The sequence below is a fragment of the Lethenteron reissneri genome, chromosome 25 (assembly GCF_015708825.2).
Source record: "Lethenteron reissneri isolate LAM-NWPU_2019-01 chromosome 25, ASM1570882v1, whole genome shotgun sequence".
In the NCBI taxonomy this organism is placed as follows: domain Eukaryota; kingdom Metazoa; phylum Chordata; class Hyperoartia; order Petromyzontiformes; family Petromyzontidae; genus Lethenteron; species Lethenteron reissneri.
The window spans coordinates 12,567,842-12,588,992 of NC_083803.1; the positions used below are offsets into that span (position 1 = coordinate 12,567,842).

The following is a 21,151-nucleotide window of genomic DNA, read 5'->3' on the forward strand; positions in this document are numbered from 1 at the left end:
CTGCAATTCAGATGAGAGTTTCACAGGTATGCTCCACACACTACTGCCAACTACATTGCACCTGGACCACACCCCGTATCACAAGCTAATCGGTTCTGGCACCGCTGCCGCTGTAGGCTGAGTTGAGAGCCCTGTCCCCCCCCCCTTGCCTCGTGGAGCAAAGTCAGCTGCCGATGTGGTGGTGGTGGGCTGGAACACGACACAGAGAGGGGTAGCTCCAATGGGGCGCGTTGGTGGGTGTGGTGGTGGTGGTGGGGGAGTCTTACCAACCCACCACCCCACCCCACGATTGTATAGAGAGGAGGAAGCAAAGGGCTCCGGGTCTGTAGCGAGAGAGAGAGAGCGAGCAATAGAGGAAGGGAAGGAGGCGGAGGGGAGGGGAACGTGAATCACCGGAGACGTCAGCCAAGCCCCGTTGCTTTACGAGGAGGCGCGCCGCAGTTTGTTGCAACTTTTGTGTTGCGGGCAGGACGTGTTTCGTACGCGCTACCCGACTTGGATAATAATAATTATTAACAAACAAATATATAGATATACTTCTTAAAGGAAGGCTGCTGCTCTCACCGCCGTTGCTTGGTGGCGTTATAATAAAGGGGGGTTTGTTTAGGAGGACATAGGGCGAGGCACAAGGGAAGAAGAGGCACCAGGGATTTGCGGATGATTTCGACTTGTTGAAGATGATGTCGGAGCGAGGCTCGTTGTTCCGCAGATGAAGAGGAGTTGTCGGCGGGACTGGAGCACACGAGGCGGGGTGGGGGTACGTGATACCGATACGTGTACATGTGACATACATACACACACACACACGTGTGCATGTACACGACACAGCCAAGTCTTGTCACGTACTTTAGTCATTGTGTGCCACGCGTGTAAGCGCACGCTCTGTGCACGTGCTTTGTCAAATACACGCGCTCCCATTTAAAGGGATCTTTGTCTCTATGCCGTGACTTTGTTACGCATGCATGTGGCCTGTGCATGAGCACGTGTGCTGCTTATGTACACAATCCCACATGTATGCGTACAGTAATATGCGTGTTTGAAAATTCTGTTTGAACTCTCTATCCATTGCGCGCGTGTTCGTGTGTAATGATGTTTGTACAAGGCAGTGCTACCTGCCCAGGTCGGCTATGATTATATTCAGTTCGCTCGTGTTATAATATCACAAGTCATGGCACTTTATGAATTATACCGGGGGGGAGGGGGGGCTATGAGCGGTGGCGCAGTGGTTAGCGCACTACGTTTTTGATACCCGGCCGGCTAAGTTCGATTCCGGTCGACGGCTGCTGCCAACGTCAAGTGACGATTGACGTCTGAACGTGTCCCAGGCGTGGGCTTCGAAGTCCGGTCAAACACACAAACAAGCAAACGCAAGCGGTGGATGTTTGACACCAGGTCATTGTAGATCGCGATTAGTTCTAGATTTGAAGCTTTCATGACCGCAAGGATTCATACTCTTAAGTTTTTTCGGTAAAGTCACGTAGGTAAAAAAAGCATTTTTTTATTTAAAAGCATTTTTATTAATTTTATTATTTATTTTTATTTTTACCTACGTGACTTTACCGAATAAACCTACGAGTGTCGCGATTAGTGCCGTGACAGCAGTGGGGCCCTGCATGGATGTGCGTGCAACCAGGGCGGAGAGAGAGAGAGAATGTCGGCCAGGGTCTTTGTGTGTCTTGGTGAATTGGCATCACCTGGGCGCTGTGTTTGTGTGATGTCTTCATCACCACCAACACCACCACCAACACAGCATGAGGGGGTGGGATACACTCTCAGGATACGGATACACACCGCACACGCTGTAGCATGTCAGATACAGGTGGAGCACATAAGAAGCACGGACATTGTGGAAGAGAAAGCCCTCGTTGACGACACCGGTATCTTGATGTGTGCTTGCGTTGGGGCGCATCGCCTTGTCAAGTCGTGAATGGTACGAGCAACAAAATAACGTCATAGATACCTTGATAAGAGTTACAAAGTCATCCTCGTGCATAATGGGGCTGTCATTTGGATTTGTATCTAAATGATAATCCCACACGGTCAGTCCCATGAGTTCGCGAATGACTTGCCCGTACCTTGAGGGTGTCTCTGGCAGTGTGAAACGTCTACACCCGTGCGAAAAGTACAGCAAATGTAACTTCGCGTGGAAATCGTCTACCGATATGTAGCAGAGGATGTTAAAATATTTTTTTCTTCTCCTGGCCGAATGGGACTGTCATTAAATAACTATTGGCAAGCACAACGAGCGGATTGGGGTGGCCGGCACCACGCCCGCCTATGGTACAACAATTTGAGGCCGAGACAACCTAGGAGGAGGCCGGTACAGATAATCGTCACCGGTGTTGGCCGTGAACGGGAATCGAACTCGGGTGGCCGGGGTCGATGGCGCAGCGCGCTAACCGCTGCACCACCGCTCCCACCACCCACAGTCACTTGCAAGAGGTCTTTGCAAGTGAATGAAGTCCTTGCAAGTGACAGGCGCGACTTAGTGAACTCAAGTTACACACCGTATAGTTCAATGTACAGAGTGTAAATATATGTAAACGTACAATGGCCATATCCTCTTGCATTAACTCAAACACACCGCAATCAATTGCAAGTGACAGGAGTGTGACTTAGTGAACTCAAGATATACACAGTATAGTTCAATGTACAGAGTGTAAATATATATAAACGTACAATGACCCCTGTTATGTACATGCCACGAATCTAAACAACACTGCATGCTTGCTACACTGCTGCCGTGCATTATTGTATCTGCAATCACACGCGCAATAAGCACTGAACCATCAGTGTTGAGATGAAGGGCTGGTAGATGTTCACAAACAACACTAAGTAGTATCTGATAGTGCGCTGTCTTTGAGTTGTACGCCTTTTGGCGTCATCTGGTCCAACACCATGTGAGACTAGGCTCTAAGAAAAGCTGTCTCGGGTGTGGACCAATCAACTTCAAGGACAGTGCATATTTTTATCATTATCAGAGTTTCTATACTATGGGAACCTCATTTGCCAGTAAAAATAAGATAATTGTTTTTTTACCCTTCTATCTGGCAACAAAACTGACACCTTTTTACAAGGAGTCATGTTTGCATAGACCGCAATACCTGCAGTCATAATACAAACAAAAGAACATAACTCTGATAATGTGCACTGTCCTTGAAGTTGATTGGTCCACACCCGAGACAGCTTTCCTTAGAGCCTAGTCTCACATGGTGTTGGACCAGATGACGCCAAAAGGCGTGTCAGTTTTGTTGCCAGATAGAAGGGTAAAAAACCAATTATCATTATCAGAGTTGTTTATTTTTGTTTGCATTTTGACTGCTTGTGTTGTGGTTATTGCAAACATGATACCTTGTATAAAGGTGTCAGTTTTGTACCAGTTTAAAGGGTAAAAACCTACTACAAGTAGTATAGTGTTTAGTGTTGTATGTATACTCTTATAGACGAAGGACCCCCCCCCTTCTCCCGTATCGCCTGCCAACAACAACAGACTTGGCAAGTTCCGTTAGTGAGCAGCAACCCCTGAAGGCCACCAGCAACCACACCCGGCCGCCTTTGTCTCCCCCCGGTGGCGATGTTCACTGCACACCGCACCAGGTTACTCATTTTGAGGCCGAGTCGACCTAGGGGAGGCCCAAGGAACCGCGGTGCGCCCAGAGGGTTTCGTAGAGGTAGAGCAGCTCGCTCACCGCTAACGCAGCCTGTGTGTGTGGATGAGGACACACACTGGTGCAACTGTTTGTGGTGTGTGATCAAAAAGGGTCATGGACCGAAACGTCACATGTACTCAATGTTTTATCCATCCACACCCCCCCCCTCGTAAGGGACTCTGCGTGTGTGTCTCTCTGTGTGTCTCTGCGTGTGTCTCTCTGTGTGTGTCTCTCTGTGTGTGTCTCTCTGTGTGTGTCTCTCTGTGTGTGTCTCTCTGTGTCTCTCTGTGTCTCTGTGTGTGTCTCTCTCTGTGTCTCTCTGTTGGTGTGTCTCTGCGTTGTCTCTCTCTCTCTGTGTCTCTCTGTGTGTGTCTCTCTGTGTGTGTGTCTTTCTCTCTGCGTGTCTCTCTCTGTGTCTCTCTCTGTCTCTCGTTGGGCAGCGAGGGGCAATGGCAGTAGCATTTTTTTCCCGCGCTCCCAGCATCGTTTGAATTTGCCTCTTTCTTATTTATTTAATTTCCCTTCCCCCCACTTCCCTTCCCTCCTCTCTCTCTCTGGAGTTTCCTTTAAAAACGGTCGCGCATTTTATCCGCTGGCTCCGAGCCATTGAACATATAGGCTCACACACACACAGGCTCTCACATACACACAGGCTCACACACAGGCTCACACACACAGGCTCACACACACACAGGCTCTCACATACACACAGGCTCACACACAGACACAGGCTCACAGGCTCTCACACACACAGGCTCACAGGCTCTCACACACACAGGCTCACACACACAGGCTCTCACACACACACAGGCTCTCACACACACACAGGTTCACACACACAGGCTCACATACACACAGGCTCTCACATACACACAGGCTCACACACAGGCTCACACACAGGCTCACACACAGACACAGGCTCACAGGCTCTCACACACACAGGCTCACACACACAGGCTCTCACACACACACAGGCTCTCGCACACACACAGGCTCACACACACAGGCTCACACACACACAGGCTCTCACATACACACAGGCTCACACACAGACACAGGCTCACAGGCTCTCACACACACAGGCTCACAGGCTCTCACACACACACAGGCTCTCACACACACACAGGCTCACACACACAGGCTCACACACACACAGGCTCACACACACAGGCTCACACACAGACACAGGCTCACAGGCTCTCACACACACAGGCTCACACACACAGGCTCTCACACACACACAGGCTCTCGCACACACACAGGCTCACGCACACAGGCTCACACACACACAGGCTCTCACATACACACAGGCTCACACACAGACACAGGCTCACAGGCTCTCACACACACAGGCTCACACACACAGGCTCACACACACACACAGGCTCACTCACACACACAGGCTCACTCACACACACAGGCTCACTCACACACACAGGCTCACTCACACACACAGGCTCACTCACACACAGGCTCGCTCACACACACAGGCTCACACACACAGACTCACACACACAGACTCACACACACACAGACTCACACAAACACACACAGGCTCTCACACACACACACAGGCTCACACACAGGCTCACACACACACACAGGCTCTCTCACACACACACAGGCTCACTCACACAGGCTCACCCACACACACAGACTCACACACACACACAGGCTCACCCACACACACAGACTCACACACACACACAGACTCACACACACACACAGGCTCTCACACACACACACAGGCTCACACACACACACAGGCTCACTCACACACAGGCTCACTCACACACACAGGCTCACCCACACACACAGGCTCACCCACACACATAGGCTCACAAACACAGGCTCACACACACAGGCTCACCCACACACAGGCTCACACACACACAGGCTCACACACAGACTCACACACACAGGCTCACACACAGGCTCACATCCACACATACAGGCTCACACACACAGGCTCACACACACAGGCTCACACACACACAAGCTCACACACACACAGGCTCACACACACACAGGCTCACACACAGGCTCACACACACACACAGGCTCACACACACACAGGCTCACTCACACACACAGGCTCACTCACACACACAGGCTCACTCACACACACAGGCTCACTCACACACACAGGCTCACTCACACACACAGGCTCACCCACACACACAGACTCACACACACACAGGCTCACCCACACACATAGGCTCACACACACAGGCTCACACACAGACACAGGCTCACACACACAGGCTCACCCACACACAGGCTCACACACACACAGGCTCACACACAGGCTCACACACACAGGCTCACACACACACACACAGGCTCACACACACACAGGCTCACACACACACAGACTCACACACACACAGGCTCACACACACACAGGCTCACACACACACAGGCTCACACACACTACACTCACTCACGCACACTACACTCACTCTCACACACTACACTCACGCGCACACTACAAAGACAAAGATCACCCGTGTAGCCTTAACAGACTGTAGGGGCAAGTGCTGTTAGCGAGCACCTATGAAGGCCAGAACGGTACACGAGGGGGTGGGTGGCCAACACCACGCCCGACCGCCTTTGTCTCCCCAGTGGCGATGTTTACACACCGCACCGGGTACTCATTTGAGGCTGAGTCGACCTAGGGGAGGCCCAGGACCGGTTCAGATAATCGGCAGCACTGATACTGGCCCTGAGTGTGTACGTGCACTTTCACACACTCACACTTGCTCTGACAGCAGTGCCAGTGGAAGTTGCACCCAAGTCCTAGAATTGAATCTTCCTTGGTCACATCACGATGGTGACGGAGAGGAATGTGAATTTTTAAAGAGGGATTTTGTGCCTCTAAAGAAAGTGCCACCTATATTCTTGGTTCTTTCGGTGAAGTCACGTAGAAGGGAAAAAATAAAATAATAAAAATATAAAACAATACAAATTCTCACGACGTTTCGACTGCAACACAAGCAATCATCATCAGACCTGACTGCAACAAACGCAATCATCAGGTCTGATGATGATTGCTTGTGTTGCAGTCGAAACGTCGTGAGAATTTGTATTGTTTTATATTTTTATAATTTTATTATTTCCCTTCTACGTGACTTTACCGGAAGAACCAAGAATATTAATCCCTGCAGTCACGAAAGCTTTAAATCAAAGTGCCACCTATTTGCGAAATGCTTAAGTTAAAGATGGCAATTGTGTTCGGGGGGGGTGGGATTGGGGGAAATCCTCTGACGCATTATTCTTCTTGTACGCAGTGTTGCTGAGCGAAGACTGCGTGCGATTGAAACTGACCATTTCTTTGACAAGATGTACTCCACAGTGCTGCACTGTCATTGATTTGATGTTTGCATTGTATGCGGTACAAATTACTGCACGTGCTGAAAATGTCAAATGCGATTGAGCGGTTGGAAGAATAACGTTCAGCAGACAAAACACTGGGGATTAAACGATGAAGTTTTGCTGTTGTTTAGAAATCTGGTTTTGTTACCACTGTAAAATATGTACTACAGTATAGATACATCTACATGGATAATCCCTATTTACACTTCCTGTATGCTCTGCATAATGTATCGTCCAGTATTATGTGCATCTATTTTCTAATACTGTGGTACGTATTCCACATCCTGACACAATTGTCCGAGATAAACTCACCCCATCATTCCTCCGTGTTTTATTAAAAAAAAAAAACTAATTATGACTCTGCTATACTTTGTCGGGAAGTCGACAGTGATTGTGTGTTACTGTACAGATCGACTGGACTCCGTCATGGGAAAGTGGAAATGTATACAAGTGGCTCAGAGCAGTCAATTGAGATGAGCATCAACCTCCCCTCTGCTTGTTCGAACAGCAAGACACTCTGACTTGTTTATATTAGCTCTACATTTTTATTCAAGTCAAATCTTGCCCCTTTATGATTGACTATGGCGAGAGCAAAAATCTGTGTCTAGTACAGAGTGAAATCTGAGCTTTTCAAGACACACTATATGTGAAATGCGCTGCTGATGCATGTTAATGAGTCATAATTCGTGAATAGTCCCCTCCCCCTAATTGACATTAATTAACAAAAAAAAGATTATCAAAGTAATCCAGTATTGAGACATGTTTAGTGTTATGAAACTATGTTTAAATTTCTAGCAGATAAATTATATTTACTACATGTGTCATTTGCCTTGGGGGTGCTAGAGGATCATGCTCACTTGTTCGAATGTAGGACCCTGAGTATAAAACAAAGTGGTGGAGGTTGCGAAGATGAAATATTTCAAATGTCATGAGAAATTTAAAAGCAAATACTCTTTTAAGAATAGTGGTACAGTTTGCTGGTACATAGTTAATGTTAAGCTGAGCAGTCAAGCCTACATGATGCTCAGTGATGCAGTTGTTTGCACAGTATTGATTGCCATTATAATTTCTATTTTAGAACCTGTGTAATGCGGGCGTAAACGGCCCTCCGGAGGTGACGTCAGGAGGGGAGGAGTTAGGTCACGTGGGGGGGTGAGGGGTTAAGCTATAGAAGGAGGGGAACCGGAAGAGGATGGGGAGTGACGGGGAACCAGGAACAGAGAGAGGCCACGAAGGGCGAAGCGGAGGGTGGCGAGATCGCCACGAACACGGGGGAGCGAGGATCGGCACCGTTGGCCAGCGGTGACCGACCCGAAGCAGCGAGGAGGCTGCAGTCAGCAGCGGGGCTGCACAGAGAGTCAGCAGCGGGGCTGCATACAGAGTCAGCAGCGGGTCTGCATACAGTAGCAGCCAGAGGGTCTGCACATAGGGGTGGCAGCGAGAGTCTGCATAGGGGTAGCAGCGAGTCTGCAGGGAGGAGGTTACGGTAGATGAAGCAGAGAGTCTGCGGGAAGAGAAAGGAAGCTATAATAGCAGTCAACAGCCGGGGGCTATAAATACAGAGTTATAACAGAGTGCCGTGTGGGAGAAGACAAGAACCCAATAAAGGACACGAAGACAGAAAGAAGTGTCTGAGTCCTTTTATTACACTGGAGTCAGAAGTGAAACGGCATGGCGAAACAATTGAGGAAAAAGAATATTCCATCTCCGGCGTCGGCTTCATCTTCGGACGACGACGATCTTCCTCCTGCGGTCGGCTTCGCTTCGGCGGAGGGAGAGATCCGTGAGGGCCCGGGTGTCGAGGAGGTTGCCGCTTCGTCCGACCCATCTGCGTTGAAGGACGAGGATTTAAGATGGACTCGGATGGCGGAGCAACTGGCAACTCTCAAAAATGTCATCACTGAGTTGTGTGACCTTGTCACGCCAAGGGCGGCGTTGGATGGTGATGGTGGTGATCGGCAGGAGCCCGGATTGTCTTCGATGGCGCCGCCATCGGCCACGCGGCGTGAAGACGCCATCTTGGGCGTGGCGCACCACGGAAGGCGGGAAGCCGCCATTTTGGGGCCGCCGCGAGGATCGTCCGCCATCTTGGCGACACCGCGTTGCGACGCCTTGCTGAACTTACCGCCGGAAGAGTCAGCGACGGACGGAAGCAAGCTAAGGAGTCGCAGTCGTCACCTTACAACCGTCAAAGAATTCTCCATCGGGGGCGATTGGAGTGCGTTCGCCTGTAGATTTTTGGCGGCGGTACGTATGGCAAGGTGGACGGACGCTGAGGCACTGGAGGTGCTCCCGACTCTTCTTGATGATGAGTCTGTTCGTTTTTTTCGCTCTATAAAAGCTGCGAAGAAGAAAACTCTGCGAGGGGTGTTCGATGAAATGGCGGACGCGTACGAGCCACCGGATGACGCCCATCGCCGATTCGTGCAGCGGCAACGCGCACCTGAGGAGTCGCCTGTAGCGTACAGGGGCGCCGTGTTGGAACTCGCTATGGCCGCTTACCCGGAGACGGAGCCTGACCTGCTGGAACCACTCATCTTGGGGAAGATGTTGGAGTTGTCTCGAGATCGTGGCATTCCTATGCCGGCGTGCGGTCACGAAAAACTCACGTCCCGGGCCGCGGCCAAGTGTTTGGACGCCCAGTTCAATCTCCGCCGCTGGAAACAGGTCACGGCGTGGACGGGCGGTCCTGTCGTCGATGTGGGGGCCGTAGGGTGGGACCCTACAAAGGCCGTGTACGTGCCGGATGCGACCGGCCAGAAGGAGTTATCGGCTGCCTCTACTCCGTGGCCGGCCCGGAGCGGGCAGGGGCCGCGGGCTCCGCCGCCGGTGCGGCCGCGTCGGGACGGGGTGCCCGCTGCGCGCCGCCCCGACGTCGACTGCTTCCGCTGCGGCCGTCGGGGCCACTATGCCAGAGACTGCTGGGCCCGGGTTCCGGGGCCGCCCCAGCAGGAGGCCTCGACAGCGGACGCCCCAAAGAAAGACCCTCCGGCACAGACAAGCCGGCCGTGACGCAGCAGGAAGGAGGACGTTCCGCTCGTGGGATGCCGACCGGAGCCGCGGAACCAACGGGACCTGCAGCTCTTCCTATCCCTCCGCGGACGCGATTACGGGATGTTTCTGGGCGCGACCGGGACAGTGGCGGGCCTCTAATGGCGACGGATGAACTCACTCCCGTCGCCCTTAAAACCCTTCCACGTTCCCGCTCGGCGGGTGGGCTGCCGACCGTCCGGGACGGCCCGGCCACCCGTACTCGCTCGAAATCCCTCACGTTTCGTTAAAATTGTATTGTGTTGTGTTCTTGTTATATTGTTGTTGCATGCTTCGTGTCTTTTTACGTGTTGGCCCTTTACACCCGCATTTCTTGTCAGGTTGCAATTCAGCCGAGATCGGCTGGATTTTCTTTATGGGGGAGGGTGATGTAATGCGGGCGTAAACGGCCCTCCGGAGGTGACGTCAGGAGGGGAGGAGTTAGGTCACGTGGGGGGGTGAGGGGTTAAGCTATAGAAGGAGGGGAACCGGAAGAGGATGGGGAGTGACGGGGAACCAGGAACAGAGAGAGGCCACGAAGGGCGAAGCGGAGGGTGGCGAGATCGCCACGAACACGGGGGAGCGAGGATCGGCACCGTTGGCCAGCGGTGACCGACCCGAAGCAGCGAGGAGGCTGCAGTCAGCAGCGGGGCTGCACAGAGAGTCAGCAGCGGGGCTGCATACAGAGTCAGCAGCGGGTCTGCATACAGTAGCAGCCAGAGGGTCTGCACATAGGGGTGGCAGCGAGAGTCTGCATAGGGGTAGCAGCGAGTCTGCAGGGAGGAGGTTACGGTAGATGAAGCAGAGAGTCTGCGGGAAGAGAAAGGAAGCTATAATAGCAGTCAACAGCCGGGGGCTATAAATACAGAGTTATAACAGAGTGCCGTGTGGGAGAAGACAAGAACCCAATAAAGGACACGAAGACAGAAAGAAGTGTCTGAGTCCTTTTATTACACCTGTATTCCATAATTGTCTGACCAAATGGTGCTGTGGTTAGAAGCCTGTATTCGCAATACTGCGAGTTCAAATCCTTCTTAGGGATTGACTCGGCTTATTATTGCTCTCGAGATTGAAAAAAAAATCAGGTTTTTGTGAAAAGTTAACATCGTTCATTCTTAGTCGAGAGTGGCCTCTGATAAAGGAATACGGAATTTCTATTGCACTGGCTCAGGGTCCTCTATGGACATGAGTACCATCCAATGGCGTGTATGAACAGGGAGAAAGCTTTGGCCCATTCAATATTCAAAACCTCAACAAATACTCTCCAAAACATTCGTTGCTCCAAAAATACACGGAATCATTCTCAGTTTTAAGCACGTCTATGACAACACGTATTTGATTGCGAATGAAATCTGCAAGTTATTAAACACAATTGCTTCTGGACCTTGACGAACTTGAAAAAGTGTTCTTGCAAGTGATGTCACAGAAACGTAAACGCTCGCTTTACAGCAGATGGTGTGCTCATGGTAACTTGATGATAGGCCAGAAAAAAAAACCCTGGATAATTTGGAAATTGAATGGTCTCCAGCAACTGGCTGAGTGGCTACTGCATTGTCTTAATACAAACTGGCTACAATATTACTTGCTGGTACACACCCTGCAGCAGATACTCTTGGCTTTGTCATAAGAATGTGAAAGGTTGCACATTTGCACCAATTAACGATTTACGCATAGTCATTATGGAAAGGCAGGGAATTTGGTGTGGCCACATTGAAGATGTTTACGCAACCATTACAGTGCGTGGTTTAATGACAAACATACAGTTATGCCTACAAGCGCAATGCAATAACCACATGTGGTGGATCTGCAAGTTTTGGTTATACAACTTGTGTATATGCAGTTCTTAACTTATGCAAAAGCGATTGTCCACCTGTGACAGCCCTTTGTCCAGTCATTCTTCTATACTCGGCTGGTCCCTGTCATAGGAAGGTGGAATTTCCACAACAAGTTCAGGGACAACACTGACCCAATGCTCATTTGAACAGGGGAGACACTTTGACTATTACTCGAATGCATCAATAATGTGCTGAATTATTATTGCCATTTTACCTCTACCAGAATATTATTAACATGATTAAAAATTGTATTTGAACGCTATGACCATTAACCAGACAATGATATTAACATGAAATTGCAAGATTATTTTACCCAATACATTATTACAAGATTTTATAATTAGACATTTTAATAAGTATATTTTAAATAACTAACGGTCATTGATGTTCACTATCACTTTTTCAAGAAAGCCGTTGGTAAGCTTCGTAACATGTTATCTTTTAGAAATAAAAGTGTACAGTCCTTCGGCAATCCACAGCTGGATGAGAGCCCCTTCAGACCGTGACAATCAAAGGGGATTGTTTGACCATAGTTGCCCATATTGTTCAGTGTGACTTGATGAAGGAGTAGGCGTGCCCAGGACCCATTCACGTATCACACTCACCACTGATGTTAGCTTGCAGTGGCACTCATTAATGCGCCACTTCTCTGCAATTATAGAATCCCAGGATTTCATAGTCCATTTGCGAGGTTCGTAGAGCAATGTAGAATCGTGTCCTGCTGGATGCCAAGTCAGTTTTATAAGGACAACAGCTGGAAAACGGGAGGTGTAGATTGTTGCCTTTGGAGCCTTGAGCTTGCCACTGAAGAAACAGTTGTGATAAAGACAACTACTATTACCTTGTTTGACTTAAAACTTTCGTGACTGCAGGAATTCATACTTTTGGTTCTTTCGGTAAAGTCACGTAGATAAAAAAAAAACTTTTTATTTTTATTTCTATAAAATAAATGTTTTTAAATTGTATTTTATTTTCTATCTACGTGACTTTACCGAAAGAACCAAGAATCCAACTATTACCTTATGTAGAGGCACCATTTATCCTTGTGGCAACCACAAATATGCTGCAGCAGGAGACTCATCATGTTGGTCTGTGTCCTGTGCAAGAACTCTTCCCACGGTGCCCATCTGGCTGGCCACCTGTCCACTCCACGACTCTTGTGTGATATTTTGATTGTAATCACCCCCATATGCACTCCCCCCCCCCATCTTGCAGAGTTGGATGAACAATGGATAAACAAGTGAGAATAGGGAGTGAATGGGCTCTGCTTGGTTCACTCGTTAAATTAAATGCTAGCGAGAGAGACCACTATGAACAATTAAAGAAAATAAGTCAAAGTATCTAACAGCTCAGACGTGCAGTCATCTCTATTATCCGGGTCCAAGTCATTGGCAGAAATGTATGTTAAAGCGATTGTGTCGGGGTTATTTCTCGAAAGGATGATCACTGTTGACCTCTCACAAGGTGATTTTGATTATGCTGAGTACCTCCTTATATGATGGACTACCACCTATTCAATCATCCATCGAGATAACAACTCACAATCCTACAATTGTGGGTTGAGTGCTCGAACACACACAACCATTACCTCGCCAGATTATAAAGTAACAGTGGTTTTCCTTTTGATGGATTGGATCCCATAATAGGAACGTGGAATTTCCACCACAAAATGCAAATGAAGACTAGCGGAGTGCTCGTGTCGTGGTTTATGCTCCACACTATGAACCCGATGACGTGAGTTTGATTCCTGGCATTGGTTAACATCAGTGGTTTAATGAAATGCTAGTGAGAGACGCTTATGAACAGATGAAAAATAAGTCTAAGCACATCGCAGCTTAGATGACCATCAGGCCGTGCTCATCTTTATTGTTGGCTTCAAGCCATTGGCGGAAATTGATTTCTGAACTGGCCCTGAGCCCCCACCCCCCCATCACTAACCCTCACCAGACCTGCATGGTGAAGTATGGTCAAATAATCCCAGTGACTGACATGGCATGTCGAGAACTGCTTTTAACAGTAGAATGACAAAGGGCTGAACATTATTAAATATAATTTTATTATAAAGGCAATGCTTTTTTTAACCTTGTCGTGTGCGTGCACTTTTCTGTGCAGGGGAAGAAGATTATGGGATGGATTATCTTCGCATAGAGGATTATCACTGCTCCGCAAGCAAAATAGAGCATTGTGGGACCGATGATGTAGGCGATGAAGAAGGACCTTGTGGGATGCGATGCAACGGGTCGAGGTGCAGTGGCCCCATGGCCACCTGTGAAAATGACACTGAGGTTTGTCGAAATGCAACACCAGACTGGGAGGAGCGCTGTTCAGCTGACACTGAAGACTCTGGTACCACGGAGGACGTTGGGATTGCCGGCCACGGAGCACGGCACGGCAGTGCCGAGAGCTTAGAGCTCGTGTGGTCTGAATGCAACGGCGAAAATGGTTTCGCTTGCCAGACTCCAGACCATGGGCTGGACGGGAGCGACGGTGTGGTGAGCAGCCCCCGTTGCGGACTTCAACAGCGGGGAGGACCTGACGTAGACCCGGCCAGCGGTGGGGAGTCGGACCATTATGTGACGCAGCTGAGGGACGCGTTTGATGCCTGCGATAGAGGCGGTAGCGGGCGGCTGGACCACGCCGCACTGGAGGAGTTGGCCACGTGGCTTCAGCTGGACGCGGACCTGCACCTTCCGCTACTTCTGCAAAAGCTGCTGGGAGATGAGCCCAGCGCCACAGTGAGTGCAGCGTCGGGAAGCGCGATATGGGGACAGAACTTTGTTCTTTTGTTATCACAGTTGCTAAGTAGAGGGCAGAAACAGAGAGAGCTATCGTTGAGACGATTCTTGAATTGCATCAGGTTTTATGAGGTTGGAAAGGCAGAAGAATGTAGTTCCACGGTCAAGCTATGCAAGGAGAGACTGGGGGGGGGATCATTATTAAGTCTTGTCTTGAGGCTGCGGCATTCAGTTTGGATTCGATGAGTCTGCCAAGCGTGTAGGCCGCATCCTAGAAAATGGAGGTTGAATCAAGGCGTCCAGTTTCTGAGAGCAACGGCCATGGTAGTAGCGGTAGAATAGAGATGAGGAGGTTAACGATTATATTATCCATTGACACCTTCATGTGCCCTTTTAAACAATACATATTCAGGGTTTGCTGAAGAACTCTATGGACTAAAGCCTATGTCAGAGCTCTGAGCTGACACTATTAAAGTCTGGGTTAAAAGTTGAGATTGCTACACATTACTAAAACATTTTCTCAAGTATAGTGAGTTTGTCGAAGCCTGCTAATGAATGACGGCAAAACAAAAACTATTGTTGCAGAACATTGGGCTTCTCTTTATTTAGCATATTCAAGTCTGGAGGACCGGATTTTTGATTGATGGCAAACATTCAAAATTTTGTGTTTGCCATTGTATTGTTGCATGACAGATACCTATGTAAGAGGATCCAAAGTTAACTCTTTGCCTGATGTCAAGTGATGCTCTGCGCGATTTTTTTGTCTTGTGACAGGGCATCAATACCACAATTGTTGATTTAAAAAAATCGTCAGAAGATTGAAAAGTTATGAAATCTCCATATGATGTACAAATTTAAGTGCAGGAACTAACGGCTTCCGGTTTTACCAGACCACAGTATTGTGGGCATACTGTATATTAAAAGCTAAACTATTACACATTCGAGTTAATGTACAACTCTATCAAACTGATTAAAACAATTACTGGCCAATGACTTTTCGTTGTGATTAACAACAGTTTAAAGCTGTTTTGAAAATTGTCCTGAAATCATAGTGCCTTTGAATTCCATGTACATCACTCATAAGGAATATTAGAATCTGGTTTGGGCTTCGTCTAAATCGACTCGGCCTAAAATTATTTCATCAGGCAAAAATTGCCAGCCTTGGTTGTGCCTAATATTGATCCCAATACACGCCCCCTCATGGTGTTCCCACCTTCATAGACGCATCCTAACAGCACTTAGCTTAACAGTCTAGTGGGGGGTGATGATGATGCATTGGTTTATGTGATCAACTATGCTCCTGGGTACATCTGAGTTCGATCCTTGACCATTATGCGCAGAATTCTTGGTATTTCAACCTGCACTGGAACTCCTCTTGGTCAACTCGGCTAGAAAATTGTACATGGCACTGTCTGCACATCAGGACTGGGGGGGCAAATGATGCTGGGCACACGTGATGCTTGCTACACTACCCACCTTTGTGTGCTTTGCATACCTCAATAAATACTCGCTAAGAACACTTGCACAGACAGTCCAATAATTTTACTGGGATTTGTGTATGTTTGCGTGTGTGAGAGAGAGTAAATCGCATCCCTTTTACATCCCAAAGTGACGCACGGTTGAAAAAAAAATCCCCCGGAATTTCCCCCATATGTCATGCATGTCTCTTACGTTCAATAGCCTGGCCAACAATTCGTGAGCAACTGCTAGCCCTTGCGTTCATTCATTTATGAGCAAAGAAGGTCACGACAGGTCACAAGGCATGAAAGAGCTGGGCGGCAGAGTGCAGTAAGCCATGAACACACGGCTGCATGGTGCAGCTGTCCCTAACGTCATAGTGCCAATGTGTAAAACGTATGCGGTGGAATATACAGATGCATACAGCGGAGTGCAAGAGAACGCAGAAAGCAGACGGCGAGTCTTGGTGCAGACATAGATACGCCACAAATGTGGCATGGATATGAGTATTGTACAGCGTTGGGTGTACAGAGAGAGGTGGAGTGTTTCAGTACAGTGTGTTTCGTTAATCATTTATTATGAAGGGAGTCAATGTGTGGACATTGGTTCATGACCTCTTGATGCTGCTCTTTGTTGCTGGTTATGAGCAAGCAGTGGAAATTACACATTCCTTTGGCAGAACACAGTCCATCTACATTACAGCCACACGTGTCTTTCCATTAAATGGTGTTTAGCGTAAGCTCTCATTTTTATTGGCCCTTTAGGAATGATGGGCTCACTTGGTTCCAACTGAGATTTGAACTCAGGTCCCTGTGATTATGAACCCCGTTGCTCAACTAAATGAGCTATAAAGCTTCATATAAATGTGTTTACTCATTAATTAATAGGCATTCGTATTTTGATAATTGGGAACAAAATAATGTCAAATGAAGAGGCCACCAACTTGTGCTAGCCGGGTGTAGAGAAATGTTTCTTTACCATTGACCAGATATATACTATCAATCTGAGTTTGGAAAAGACTAATGAGTGAAATATGTGAACCGTTATAGGCAATGAAAATGCATTTTTACACGGTGGGAAGTGATGCAGTCACCAATGCGTTCACAAACCAAATTCGTAATCAAATAAATAAGCGTGTGTGAATTTGAAACAATAGATGTTTACAGGCATAGCTGAATGCGTGTTTTAATCAATAAAAATATATGCTCATAATAAACACATTCCTTGAATAGAAATACTGCATTATAGTTTATTGCACGGTTTCACTTATTTAAGCAAAAAAAAAAATCACTCGGTGCAGACAACAACAGTTGGTGTGCGTGAGACTCCTCGCAGCAGAGATTACGGGATAGCAGATGGTCTAACAAACAGCCTGAAAGAAGGGGGTGTGGGGGGAGATGAAGGGCTGTGGCAGGGGTGTAAGCTGCGATCAATCTCAGGCTTCAAGTGCAATTTAATCGGTGACCTCTTTTGGGTGGTTACATAGCCCAGTGGTCAGCACGCTCGCCTATGAAAGCCGTTTTCCATGGAGTTGATGGTTTAATTCCAGCACTGGTTAGCTGTGGCTGGGAATCGAACTCGTGTCTCTCGGTTTCATAGTGTAGCAAGCTGTGTCACCTGTCTGTTGCTGTAAATTGGTCGTTAAATACCTAGCGATATACTGTATAGTACTGAAATTTTCCACAATGTGATTGTGATTTGGTTCCATTTCTCACACCTGTAAAACCTACTTGACATCTGTGAAAACTTCTGGACACCTGTGAAAAAGAGCTTTATAGCTCATCCGATTCCTCCAGTGTAAATACATATTCAGATTCTGAAATGGTTGGATGGGACATCACATGCGCTTAATCAATGGGGTTGGTGGTTCATGCATTGAATTCCAACAGGAAATGATTACAAGGAATTAGCCAAAATCTCAATGGCAGACCCTCTTAATAAAAATTCTAACAATGTGTTAAGACTTTCAAGCAACAAACATATATAAATGTTATTCTAAAATAACTAAATAAATCTATGAACTAGTCTGAGGTCTGAAGTGGACTGAGGTCTAAGAAGTGGTGGACTGAGGTCTGTGTGCTGTGCTGGCACCGCTGACTGACATCCTGGGTTTTAATCCGAGCAGCTACCTGTAATTACACTGGTTTTTAGTTTGTTGTCTTTCCCCCGCACCTCCGATTAGCACGGCTGGCTACGTATAGTCCGAAAGAAGTTCAACGTACATACATGCGCGTAGGGAGGAGATGGTCCCATCAATGGCAAAAAATATCAAATAAAAATTGGTTTTGGACCTAAATTGGCTGAATTTCTGCTCTGAGAATTAAACATTGGTTTGAATGTAATGTGTGATGAACATTACTCTCTGTAACAAGCTGGGTAAGAAACGCTGTCCCCTTGTGTGTGGTTAAGAGGTCACTTGAAAAAAAGGATATCAGAAGTAGTTATGTGATGTCTGTTTCCACGGAGCATTCTCGAACATGGGAGGTTTTTACTGCTGTGCGAAAAAATCGGATTCTACATGTCCATGACATTACGCCGATGGCACAGTCGGGGTAGAGTCGTGGAAACATGCATCAAAATCTCCGTGATTAAATGTTAATAAATGAACTTCCACAGTGTGGTCGTGGATAGACAGGTATCCTCAATGCAGAAGAGTTCATGAACAGCAGCGGGCTCTCTCATGTGGATAATTTAAAGGTCAAATTAAAAAAAAACAATTACAGGGAGCTCCCTTGGGACCTGTTAATGTGTCCATGGCCCCAGGAAAATGTCTCGCTGTTTAGCCTTTCGTAACCACACACAGGCTCCGACTATTGCCTGGTTACAGGCATAAATGAAATCCTCACAAAGAGCAAAGCTCTTCCTTCCTTTTATAGAGAGCCCTGTGGCAAGGACTCATGTCCCAGCGTCATAGCGTGGTCGACACGTGCCTTGTTTGGCATCCTCGTGTTCACCCCTTTCGTTTAGCCCAGCCCCGTTCAGCGACGACGTTGTGTCGCCATGGCAAAGCTAGACAACGCGTAAACATCAGCCAAGAGCACCTTTGCTCAACGGGTTGCTACTTCATTGAAACATTTGTTGTTTTTGTGCGTTTGGCTCTTGTGTGTGCGTGCGAGCGACATCGCACCATGGTGCAAGCTCCATGGGCTAGGTGTGCGTTTTAGTTAATTGCGGCCTGAATGCAGCGTGGTTACATCACGTCTCCCTGCTCAAACATGGGCGGAGTAGTGGTCTCACCTTCATTGACAGTACAGCGGTTGAAATGTCACATTCCTCTGGCAGGGGTCAGTGTTGTCGTAGAAAAGCCACTTGATTCCACACAGAGTGGGACTCGACAATGGATCATCCGCTGGAAAGTTGGACATTAATAACTACATCAAAAACAAAAGTTCCATTTGCGCTCACACTGGTATTCTAGAAGACCAATGGGTACACTGTGTGTGTTCGCACTTAAGAAACCAAGTAGGCTTGACTAGGAATTGCTGGGCCTCTGTGATGTTGAAGTGAGCATAATAACAGTGTGCATAAAGCTTTAGTTAGTATACATTTAGTTAATTTCACGGGATGGCGCTAATATTGGATTGCTGAATTTTTCAGTTGAAATATTTTTTTTTGCGTAAAACTCTGCTTTTGATGGATAATAAAATAAGTAACACTTTTGTGTTTATATATTGTCAGCCTCTGCCATAGGAATGTGGAGTTTCCACCACTGGCTTAGGGCTGCTAACAAAGTTCATACCCCCCCCCCCCCACACACATGCTCGTGGTATCAAGGAGACAGAGTTATTATTTTATATGAGAAACAAAAATTGGCAACGTTATAAGCAACACATGCCTTCAGCCGTTTGGCACGATATTATTGGTGGTACGTGTCTGACCAATGGTGCAATTTTATCCCTTAACTGTGTTGCACATATTCTGGGGTTGTTCCCTGAATGGTCTTTGTGCGTCTCGACACCTGTGCCAAACAGCATCTGTTGCGCCAATGATCTCGTGTTAAGTGTGAGCGATTGTTTAATGCTGTACAGCCCTCCCTTGAGTTGTCTCCCAAGTTTTTCTCATTAAAGCATGCTCTTACGTAATCCAATTTTTTTAAAAGTATTATTAACATGGTGTTGTTAGGTTAACAAGTAGGCTTTCCCAACCAATATCATCCATAATAGAGGTTTTTTTGGGGTTAGATCGCATAAATGTTTACGCGATCTAACTCCAAAAAAAACCTCTATTGGATGGTGTTGTTAATTTTGGTCACGAGTGATTAATGCGTTTATTGAGTGATGCTCTAATTAGACCATTCAACGGTTTGAGTGTTGTGAGATGAAATCCCTGTTTGGGGTAGACACAATTCATCATCCCTTGGGTGTAGATAATATGATGACCACTTTGAGGGAATTCTTATGTGCCCTCTTTTTGGATTGAGTGGATCCCAGCATGGGAATGTGGAATTCTAACCACTGGCTCATTGCTGCTAATGCAGATGATTGTTGCCCCATTATCGTTAAGCAAGGGTAATTTTAGAATTTCTAAGATGTTTTCCCATTCCTTTGCCCTCATTATGTTTAATGTTATTATGCCTACACATTTCTGAGATAGATTGCCCCGCTTTGTAATATGCTGTTTATACCGCTTATAACATTTCATTGTGAAGATCAACATGAGTTGTACGCATTGCTACAATATGTACATTCTTCATCCCAATCTAATACGTGTATCTGCATTATTGATCGTTACTTCATCGGTGTTTCTTAAAGAAGTGCATTTTGGAAAAATATTCATTCGTTGTAACATTTTTAATGTGCACAAATCGAATCTGAACAGTCATTCAGACGGCTGAAAAATAAAATAAAGTGTCAGATTTTGACAGATGGTCGACACCGTTGTTTGAGTTTACGTTTATTTGAATTTGTTGCACGGATGGTTCCGTTTAACGAGTGGCCCAGCTATCTCACAAGGGAGATTCGTGGTGCGTGAGCACAGCAACCACAGAACAAAAACGTCAAAAGAAATCACTTAGTGCACATCCCTTCATCTCTCCCCACACCCCCCTTTATTCAGGCTGTTTGTCAGA

At 47.3% G+C, this 21,151-nt stretch overlaps 1 protein-coding gene across 3 annotated transcripts in view; it reads left to right on the plus strand.

Moving 5' to 3' along the window:
• The first annotated feature begins 347 nt into the window (after positions 1–347).
• The window catches only part of LOC133347250 (ninein-like protein), a 91,473-nt gene continuing 70,669 nt past the window's right edge, over positions 348–21,151 (plus strand). The window contains exons 1-2 of one of the 3 annotated variants that reach the window (XM_061559360.1): positions 348–757; positions 14,003–14,625. In XM_061559360.1, the coding sequence (XP_061415344.1) occupies positions 14,020–14,625 (606 nt within the window). In that variant the 5' untranslated portion in view covers positions 348–757; positions 14,003–14,019. The remainder of the gene's footprint in view (positions 758–14,002; positions 14,626–21,151) is intronic. The other 2 variants (XM_061559363.1, XM_061559362.1) reach the window with 2 other exon arrangements.